Source organism: Xenopus laevis, chromosome 6L (genome assembly GCF_017654675.1).
Source record: "Xenopus laevis strain J_2021 chromosome 6L, Xenopus_laevis_v10.1, whole genome shotgun sequence".
Taxonomy (NCBI): domain Eukaryota; kingdom Metazoa; phylum Chordata; class Amphibia; order Anura; family Pipidae; genus Xenopus; species Xenopus laevis.
In genome coordinates this window covers 101,710,012-101,720,941 of record NC_054381.1, presented here as the reverse complement: position 1 = coordinate 101,720,941, position 10,930 = coordinate 101,710,012, and the positions used below count along the sequence as shown (strand labels likewise).

General features: G+C 39.5%; 1 protein-coding gene across 6 annotated transcripts in view; it reads left to right on the top strand.

Annotated features, from left to right (window-relative positions):
- Window positions 1–3,579: 3,579 nt before the first annotated feature.
- LOC121394695 (phosphatidylinositol-glycan-specific phospholipase D-like) overlaps window positions 3,580–10,930 on the top strand; it is a 56,095-nt gene continuing 48,744 nt past the window's right edge. For 2 of the 6 annotated variants that reach the window (XM_041566323.1, XM_041566322.1), the window contains exons 1-4: window positions 3,582–4,400; window positions 5,856–5,934; window positions 7,834–7,931; window positions 8,505–8,615. In XM_041566323.1, coding sequence (XP_041422257.1) covers window positions 4,239–4,400; window positions 5,856–5,934; window positions 7,834–7,931; window positions 8,505–8,615 — 450 coding nt within the window. In that variant the 5' untranslated portion in view covers window positions 3,582–4,238. Of the gene's footprint in view, window positions 4,401–5,855; window positions 5,935–7,833; window positions 7,932–8,504; window positions 8,616–10,930 lie in introns of all 6 variants that reach the window. The other 4 variants (XM_041566327.1, XM_041566324.1, XM_041566325.1 and 1 more) reach the window with 4 other exon arrangements.

The window sequence follows — 10,930 nt, the reverse complement described above, 5'->3', positions numbered from 1 at the left end:
AAGCGGAGAAGTGAGACATTAGATTCCCAATAGCTGGAGACTTTCCTCCAGAATATTTTGATTCTCGGTTATTGGACATAGCAGCCATTCAAACTCACGGTAGTATTACTCACATATCACTGTCTCTGTCAGCCCTCTAACCCATTAGTATACTACATCCTCGTTAAGCATTTCTGCTGCCAGGGCTGAGTCAGTTCCGATGTGGAACCTCTTTACAGGTGTGAGATAAGTTTGATGTAATATTTGTAGTGCCATCTCTTGGTATGTGCTGGCGGGCAGACTTTTCATGACGTGTGTGTGGTAGTTTTAAGATGTCTTCATTCTCTGATAGTGGATTACCGTTTTCCATTTTGTAAAGTTGAAAGTGGATTGGTCAATATCTAGGGCCGTCCTGATTTGTCTGTAGATTTGGGATGTTGATTTAACTGCGTCTTGTCTCAGCCAAAGGGAGTCTAGGGGATTATTTTTGTCTTTTTCAGTGAGTTTGTTCAGGTGCTGAGTAGCGAAGTGGGTTATTTGTAGCAATGCGAATTGATGGGGTTGCAGGAATGGGTATTTTTGTATTAGGTTAGAGGTAGTTAGTAAGGTGAATTTGTCCGTGACCATATCTTTTATGTTTTGTAGGCCACGCGTTTGCCATATGTTAAAGACAGTATTGGAGCGACCAGGAGTGAAGTTTTTATTCCCCATCCAGGTCAAGTGTATGGAGTTGAATTGAGAGATGTTGATTTTTTTCCGAATTTTGTGCCAGGTATTGTATGTGTGGATAAATAGTGGATTATCTTTCATGTTTTTTGGGATATCTTTGAGAGGTGTGTGTAGTAGACAGTTAAGTGATATTCCCTCTGAGAGTGTGTCATCTAAGGAAATAGTGGTGAAAACGTTTCTATGGTGGAGCCAGTCACCTGCAAATCGGAGAAGGGCAGCATCGTTGTATTCTATTACATTTGGGAAATTAAGTCCTCCTTCATGTTTTTGTAGTTGAAGTTTAAAAAGATTGATTCTGGGTCTTTTTTATTCCATATGAATGATCTAATTATGTGTTGTAATCTTCTGATATCCGTGGATAGTATCCTATATGGTAGTAGTTGTAGTTTGTAGAGAAGTTTGGGAAATGCAATCATCTTTATTAAGTGGAGTCTGCCCGCGAATGACAAGTTTGTGTTAATCCATTTGCGGGTTTCTTGTTCTATCTGGTCTATTGTATGCCTAATGTTTAGGTTGTAGAGGTCCTGATGGCGTTGTGGTAATTGGATCCCGAGAAATTTAATGTGTGTTTTCGCTTTTTTAAATGGGAAGGAGGTGTTCCAGTCTGCAGGGGAGGTATGTTGTAGACGCAGTGCTTCCGATTTATCTAAGTTGATTTTAAATCCTGCTATAGTGCCAAATGTTTCTATCTTTTTTAGAATATAGGGTAGTTCGGTTTGTGGTTTGTGTATAAATAGAAGGATGTCGTCTGCATATGCTATTAGTTTGAGTCTTTGTGTGCCTAATGGTATACCTTTGAAGATATCACTATTCAATAGATGTTTTAGGAGGGGGTCTAGCGCAATGTTGAAAAGCAATGGTGAAAGAGGGCATCCCTGTCTGGTCCCTCTTTGGATCAGAAATCTAGTTGAGTTAAGGCCATTTGCTGTGATATGTGTGTATGATTGGGAATATAGGGTCTTAAAGAGGTTTAGCATTTGTATGCCAAAATGTTGGAACTTAAGAAGCCTTTTGATATGTGTGTGAGTTATCCTGTCAAATGCTTTGTCTGCATCTAAATTAATTCATCCTTCAATTTTTGGGCTGACAGTGCAGGCCTGTCCTGCGAAAACTGGGACAATTTAGAGTAGCCAAATAACTAGAATACCACAAATAATAAAAAATGAAAACCAGTTGCAAATTGTCTCAGAATGTCACACACATCATACTAACTCAAAGGCAAACGACACCTTTAACTGAAAATTCTCAAGCATTGTCACATATTCTTAAGATGCTTTATCATGATTGTCTATGAGAACTGTGCAATCTTTGAAAGCAGGACTGTGGCGGAATGATTTGTGGAGTCAGGGACAGGGCAGACGTGCTAAGAAGGGATCATGGTTGGCATCTCTTGATAAAAGCAAAATAGTTCATGTATTCAAAAAAGACTAGAGACTTAAAAGAAATGATATATAAAATCAAGGTACAACAAGTACTCTTCCCATTGGCAGACAGGGGAAAGTGATTTTATTACTAAAAATCCTTTCAGTGACCTTTAGACTGCACACACACACACACTACTTTTACTAAACTGGACAGTTTAACTAACGGTATCATTACCCTTGTGAGATAAGCACAACAAACAACAAAGGTTACAACTCCAAAATCCTACACTGTCTCAAACTCACACGCAACACACATTTTATAACTGGAATCACAACAATGTTCTTGTTCTGGAAAAGCACATTATTAATTACTTCTTTGCTTTGGTTGCAGGCTGCACCGTGCGGTATTTCAACACGTATTGAGCTTGGTAAGTTCTTTATTGATATTATAATGCATACTATACTTTATTGTGACGTTTTGACTGCATTGGGGTTATATTCTATAATAGAATACAAATCACCTGAATGTTTACCTGTTATTTAAAAGCAACTTTATAAGGCATATTTATTATGCTGTGTAAAAAACTAGTGGGATAACACACAACATATCACCAGGCTTCGCGTATAAAAAATGGCGTAACATTTTAACGTAACTAAGCAATGTAAAACAACATCAGCAAATCTGCCATTTGCATGGTGTAAAATTTCACACAACTTGATAAATTCGCCATTTATTTTACACAGCTTTTTATACCATTTTGTCGTTGAATTTCATTTTGCACAGCATAATGAATATGCCCCTAAATGTACACCCTGTTGCAAGCCACTGTACTGTAGATGAGTAATGTATTTAGACAAGCGCTTCCCAAATTGTGAAGTTTTGAGTTGATGTTCAGTGCCCTCTCTGGCCTAAACTCACACCTGATACTGCCAAAATGGATGTAGATTTCAGGTTAATGTGTGGTCTTATCTGGAAATATACTATAGGCCACTAACGGGTGAATTTTTGCCAGCGTCCACTTCACCAGGCGCGAATTCGCTACCAACGCTAATTCACTTATATGCAAGTTGCGTCCTAGGTGCCGAGTGCTGGTGACTTTTCGCCAGCATTACTTCAGCAGTGCGAGCATTTCATTGTGAAGATGCGCTAACATTCATTTGTGCCTCCCGAAAATTCAAAGTTTATTCAAATTCAAAATTTAAAGTTGTATGGACATCTTTATTATAAATTTTGCTACAAATGCTTGAAGTTACCATTTTTTATTCCAATGTCCAGGGAACCTTAATAAAGACAAGAGAGTTAGTATTATGTCCTACTGTAAAATGAATGTTACATGCAGCTAATCCCGCTTCAAAAAAGGAAAAGTCACCAGTGTTTTTTGGAACTTTAATGCATTTTCAGCAGACAGGAAATGATGTAAGTGACAGAAGATTGAGGAAGATCTAGCTTCTTTTTAGTACATCGCCTGGTCTGAGGTGGCGAAGTCAACTCTGGCGAAAGAGGTAACGTTCTGTAAAATCCGCACTTTACTGAATTTGCGGAGTAATGACCTTTCGCTAGAGCGAAAAAGTCGCGTGGCGAGAGATAGTGAACAAATGCTAGCAACGGTCTTTTTCACTAATGAATTGTCCTCTGGGCCTGTCAGTGAATTGGCAATGTCCCTGTGGATGTTAACGCTGGTGAAAAGTTGCTATCGTTAGCCACTTCGCCCTTTAGTGAATCTGCCCCTATGTATCAGGCTGTATGCAATCAATTGCAGTATTGGCTAAAAATAATAATAAGACCAACGAACTAGAGAAGTAGGACTTTTAAAATTTATTTTAAAGGCTTGCATAATAATAATTAATTATGAGCAATGCTTTAAAGTATGGTAAGGAATTAGTTATGTGTGGGTTGAAATGAAACCCACGGTGACCTGTGGGTTAACCACCACTTGGGGGGGGGTTGGTTTGGAATTTTATGAACCATTGCAGGTTAGAATTGGATGCAGGTCAGACTGGGGAAATACACTGCTCCCAGAGATTCCCTGTCTTGGAACCTGAGCGTGCAAAGAAGTAGCATACAGAGTGAGAAGATACGGGTATGGATTGGACATGGGTCCTACAACGACAACATTCCTGTAAGGAAGGTCCCATGACTAAAGCATTTCAGAATTATATTGATACATGATTAATATTTCAAAAATAAACACTGTTTTTTTATTTGAGCTTATTATTGTATTTAATGCCATAACCAATGTAACAGATATATACAAATGTGTTATTCCTACAGCTCACAGAGCACTGGAGTTCTTCAACCAGATAGAGGGAAATGTTAATTACAGAGAGGTACTAGAAATGTTTGCTGCTTCTTTTCAGATAAATATTTTTGTATTGAAGACAAACCCATAAATGTGTTTTCTAACATTTGTATACATTACTCATGGCTAAAGGGAAACTTTAATGACTTAAGTGTACTTTCTTATTCATTTGATACTGTAGATAGAACACATGGGCAATATTGATATTGGAACCGTTTTGTTTATGTTATTTTTTTAAATTTTAGCAAAACAGAAAATGGACCCACGTGGTGTCAAACATATATATATATACTGAAATTACTTTCCATATAGGTACACCATCTTATAATTCTTGATGATTTGAACTATAGCTGTTTCAAACTATTTTTATATATCTCTCAGCTTCTTACATGTGGGTAGCAGAAATGACAAATAAAACACTAAAATAAATGTACTTAAGCGGACAATTTTTGCCCAGCCCTACTGAACCAGAGCTGTCAATTAGATCTTTGTGTTCAGATAACTGATCAGTCAATGCTGCCTTCTGACTGGTTGCAATAGCAAACTTTGCACCTTTCTTTTAATTAATCCCTAAACTCATGGCACATGGGGCTTTTATGAAGACACCCTAATAGGAAAAGCACTAAGGGGCCGATTCAGTAACTTTGAGTGAAGGATTCGAAGTAAAAAAACTTCGAATTTCGAAGTGTGTTTTGGGCTACTTCGACCATCGAATGGGCTACTTCGACCTTCGACTACGACTTCGAATCGAACTATTCGAACTAAAAATCCTTCGACTATTCGACCATTCGATAGTCGAAGTACTGTCTCTAAAAAAAACTTCGACCCCCTACTTCGCCACCTAAAACCTACAGAGCATCAATGTTAGCCTATGGGGAAAGTCCCCATAGGCTTTCCTAGCTTTTTTTGATCGAAGGAAAATCTATTCGACCATTCGATAGTCGAAGTACTGTCTGTTTAAGAAAAAACTTCGACCCCCTAGTTCGCCATCTAAAAACTACCGAACTCAATGTTAGCCTATGGGGAAGGTCCCCATAGGCTTTCCTTAGTTTTTTTGGTCGAAGGATAATCCTTAGATCGTTGGATTAAAATCCTTCGAATCATTAGATTCAAAGGAATTTATCGTTCGATTGAAGGATTATTCCTTCGATCGTTCGATCTAACTATTTGCGCTAAAATCCTTTGACTTCGATATTCGAAGTCAAAGGATTTTAATTCCCAGTCGAATATCGAGGGTTAATTAACCCTCGATATTCGACCCTTTGTGAATCGGCCCCTAACTATAATGGACACCAGTCGTGCCAATGCTAACATTATTAATCCCAAGCAATCCTCACAGAGCAAATGTTTGAAATAGCCATCAGTCGCCCATTCACGGAATGCAAAGTGTTTTGTGCTATGGGTCCGTTTGTGTTAAACATTTGTTATTACACAGCATCCTGACTATGGTAAATACTATGCTTTTCTTGTATCTTTTTTGTAGTTATTACAAAAACATCCTGAGGCATACCAAGCAGGTAGTGTGTACCCTGATGCTTTTTACCAGGGAATATGTGAGCAAGGTAAGAGATGATATCAAAACTTTTTATGACTGCAAGTTTTAGGTGTGTTCAAGTACAGCCTGAACAACTACTTGTGATCAGCCATTCTGTCTGTTTGGCCTATGTTGCCATTGTCCTCTCAATCTGACAGTAACTTATTTGCATGTGTCAAATTTTGAGAAAGTAAAACCAGCAATATAAAATAAACACCCTATATACCATCCTAGTTTAAAAGTGTTGTTCTTTGATATGCTGAATATAAATTTTATGGCCACAGCCTCATTGCACCCCTGCTTAATAGTTTAATTATTAGGGTCAGGGCACACGCTCAGATTCAGGGAGATTAGTCACCCGGCGACAAATCTCCTCTTCTGGGTGACTAATCTCCCTGAACTGCCTCACACTGGCTAGAATGTAAATTGCTGGCACTGGGAGCACTTCGTTTTACGAAGCCGCCCCCCGTTTCCTCGTGAGGCAACTTCGGAAAACAAATCGGATAGAATGTCAATCGCCGGTGGGAGGCAGTTTGGGGAGATTAGTCGCCCCGAAGAAGAGTAGATTTGTCACCGGACGACTAATCTCCCGAATCTGAGCGTGTGCCCTGACCCTTAAGCTGGCCATAGACGCAAAGATCTGATCGTACGAATCGAGGATTCGTACGATTTTTGGAACGTGTGTGGAGAGTCCCGACATTTTTCATCCAGCGGAGATCGGTCGTTTGGTCGATCGGACAGGTTAGAAAATTTCTGTCGGCTGCCGATAATATCTCTGCGTGTATTGCCGATCGTACGATTTTCAGTGGGAGACTGTCACTAGCTTTGGTTGCACATAGATATCTTACGATTGCTGTCAGGGGCAGAACATTGCTGATCTGTTCTTTAACTAATCTGACTGGTAAGACTTTGATCTGAATGGTTAGTGGCGGGTCGGGAGATGGGAAAGTCCGATCGTACGGTGATTCGTACGATCGGATCTTTGTATCTATGGTCAGCTTTAGTGGTGAGCACAACTTTCCCTTTTTTGCTATATTTTATACAACAGGAGCAGTGGCCAGCTCCATGTTGTAGCTCCCACCCCAGCTATAGTCAGGTGATCCAAGTAGTGGCCAATAAAAGGGCAACCATGTTTGGGAGTTTTGACCTTGAAAGCAACAAGTAAAGATGGCCATACATATCGATATCCGCTCATTTGGTGATTTTGCCAAATGAGTGAATCTCTCCCTGATATGCCCACCTTGAGTTGGGCGATATCGGGCTTATCCAATCAGTGGGCCCTAGGGCCCAATGATCAGATCATAACGGGCGACTGGATCACGGGGCCACGTCAACGAACAGATGCAGTCAGCGATCTGACAGGATTTTTACCCCTGCACGATCTCTCGGATATCGATCGTGGAAGCCTGTCGGAGAGCACCACACATGGACCAATAAGCTGCCGACTTGGTCTGTCTGCAGCTTTTATCAGTCTGTGTATGGCCACCTTTAGTTGCAGGTAAAATTTAGTCCCTGTGTAAAATGTATAATGAAGCGATAGATTTCTTAATGAATTAGATGAAAGTTGAGTGTAGGACTGGCCAGACCAGGGATGACTTTGACATAGTTGGCCAACTTAAATATATTGCAATATATGGACAAACAAACCCTGTTTTGTTTAAATGGGAAGGCATTGTTTTTAGTAGATTAATGTACAAATTGTCTTAATGTCCTTGTATATATATTGATAATGGGCTAGTACATAGGACCAGTTGTTTTGTCTGTTGGAAATTGTCCTTGGTTTGGATCCACTGCAATGCAAAATAGAAATAACCAATAAACAGATTTACCTGAGAGTAAGCAGAGTTTACAGTACTAATAAAAATAGAATATATTCTTTAAATATGTTTAAATATTTAAATTTCCTGTTTTGATATTGTCTTTAAAGGAAAATGCCATGAAGTATCTGAAGATTCACATTGGACACCTTTTCTCAAGACTAGCATTAATTACATCCGAGAAGTCTATCCACAGCCATGGGACAAGGTAAAGATTACTTTCTGAAAAAATTCTCCACCTTTGAAGGGGTTGTTCACCTTTAAAATAACTTTTAGTATGATGGAGAGAATAATATTATGAGACAATTTGCAATTGGTTTAAATTTTTTATTATTTGTGATTTTTGATTTATTTTGCTTTTTATTCAGTATTTTTGCAATCTGGTTGCTAAGGTCAAAATTACCATAGCAACCATGCATTTATATGAATAAGAGATTGTGATATGAGTAGGAGAGGGCGTGAATAGAAAAATCAGTAATAAAAAGTAGCAATAACTATACATTTGTAGCCTCAGGGAGCATTTATTTTTGAAAGCTGGAAAGAGTTTTTATAGATCAAAAACTATAAAAAATAAAGGCCAATTGAAAAGTTGCTCAGAATTAGCAATTCCAAGGTGAACCACCCCTCTGCACAGTCAGCGGAAACCCCCAAAAAGGTGCAATAAAAGTAAGATAACAACAGATTGTAAGCTATAATAGGCCCACTATCATCTTTTGTCTTTCCAACAAATAACCTGTAGTAATAATAGTAATGGTCATATCACATATTTACTTTTTAACAGAGTGCACAGAGACTGGTGGCCTTCCTGTTTGGTATTGCATCCCACATGGTATCGGATGTGAGCTGGCATAGTTTGAATATCGACCAAGGATTTCTTAAGGCCATGGGGGAAGTATGTATTTAAAGTCCCTGCTAAAATGTTTTAGTTTTGTGTACAGACAGATTAAATTTGCTTTAAAAACCACTAAGTATATACTGTATGTCAACTATGTATGTGCTCTTTAACTTTTATTCCAAATAGATGTTTTGTTATAAAGAAACATTCTGTACGGGTTGTATTAAAAACAAATTGGAAGATATATGCATATTTCCCTAAAATGAATAGATGCCATAGGTGCACAGATAATATCATACAAAACAAATTTTCGTACAATATTCGGTGCGTGTATGGTGGAAAAAGAGCCGACCGATATCGGCAGAAGACTTGGATATCGGTCGGCTTGTCAATCGGCTGGACGGAAAGTTTTGATTAGGTGCCTTTGAAGGCACCCAAACATCGGCCATTGTTAGTGGTGAATCGTCAGATACAGGTAGAATTCTATTGCTTCTACCTGTATATCTACCTGTTTATCTGACGATTCTGCTCTACACGTGTTTGTTGAAACGAATGATCTTTCTTGGAAAGATCTTTTCGAAGAAAGATTGTAATTGTTACGTCTATGGTCACCTTTAGTTGTTGTCACATATAACCTCAGAGGACGGAAGCAGGCTTGAACTGAGATTCAAAACAGGCCCTGGCATTTCAGGTACACAGAGGCCCAAACAGGCCACACAGCAGCCCAAACAGCCCCCACCAGCCCAATATATAGTGACTGTCTATGGCAACTCATAGCAGCCCCTCTGGCATTTGCCGGAACCCACAGATTACAATTTCTTTGTTGGCCCAGCTCCTTGGTGATTCCTTTTCTTATCAGAGGGGTGCACGCCACATCATGTGTTCATCTTCACATGCTTTTTCAGAACGAATACAAGGAATTGACAGCACTCCCAATTATAGTATAAAACCGCTTTTATTCTTTCATGTATATCATGGCAGGAGCCAAATATATCAACCCACAGATTGCCAGTCTGGGCTTGGACGGAAGTTGCTGAAGAAAAGGCAACCGAGGCTTAAAGGCTTCAGTGTTGGTGAAACCCTGATTAAATTCTAAAAAATCATACAAAAAAATCATAAAATATATAATTTAAACCTCACTGCTATGCCCTGATTTTTGCCACCATATACACATTGTCTAATAAGAGAGCATTTCCATCTGGTCTTCTAAGAAACAGCAAGTCATAGGGGCAAATTCACTAAGGCGCGAAGCGCCGAACGCTAGCGTTAATTCGCTAGCGTTTGGCATTTTCGCTACTGCGCAAATTCACTAACGAACGCTGGCGTAGTTTCGCTAGTGTTACTTCGCAACCTTACGCCAGGCGAATCTTCGCTAGCGACGAAATTACGCAAATTCACTAACTTGCGCAGTGTACTGAACGCTACCTTTTACGCTAGACTTCCTTCGCCACCTCAGACCTGGCGAAGCGCAATAGAGTAGATAGGGATTGTTTAAAAAAAAGTCAATTTTTTTTCTAAGTCCCAAAAAAAGGTTGGCGTGTTTTCTACATGATGGCTGATAGGCTGAAAAAGATCGAAAAATTTTTGGGGCTCCCCTTCCTCCCCCCTACATTTCCTGACTCATGGCAACTTACCTAGACAGTGGGCACATGTGTAGGGCAAAATAAAATTTTTATTTGCTGATTTGAAGGTTTTCTAGGCATTTGTAGTGCAGATACGTGTTCCTCCATTGAAATTTGAATTTCGCGCCGTATGCAAATTAGCCTTCGCTAGCGTAACTTCGCTTTATATAGCGAATCAACGCTAGCGCAACTTCGCAACCTTACGCTACCCCTGTGCGCAACTTCGGATTTTAGTGAATTTGCGGAGCACTGGCGAAACTACGCCTGGCGAAGTGCGGCGAAGTTGCGCCTGGCGCAACTTCGCATCTTAGTGAATTTGCCCCTTAATGCAGAGGTAAAAGGGCTAGTTCATATAAACTACTTTCACTCAGGGGCACATTTACTTAGCGTCAAAGTAAATCCTTCGAGTTCGTACGATCAAAGGAAAAATCATTCGATCGAACGATTACATACTTCGAATCGAACGTTTCTAAGGATTTTAATCCATCGATCGAACGATTTTCCTTCGATCAAAAAAAGCTAGGAAAGCCTATGGGGACTTTCCCCATAGGCTAACATTGATGCTCTGTAGGTTTTAGGTGGCGAAGTAGGGGGTCGAAGTTTTTTTTAGAGACAGTACTTCGACTATCGAATGGTCGAATAGTCGAACGATTTTTAGTTCGAATCGTTCGATTCGAAGTCGTAGTTGAAGGTCGAAGTAGACAATTCGATGGTCAAAGTAGCCAAAAAAATACGAAGTATCTTTTATTC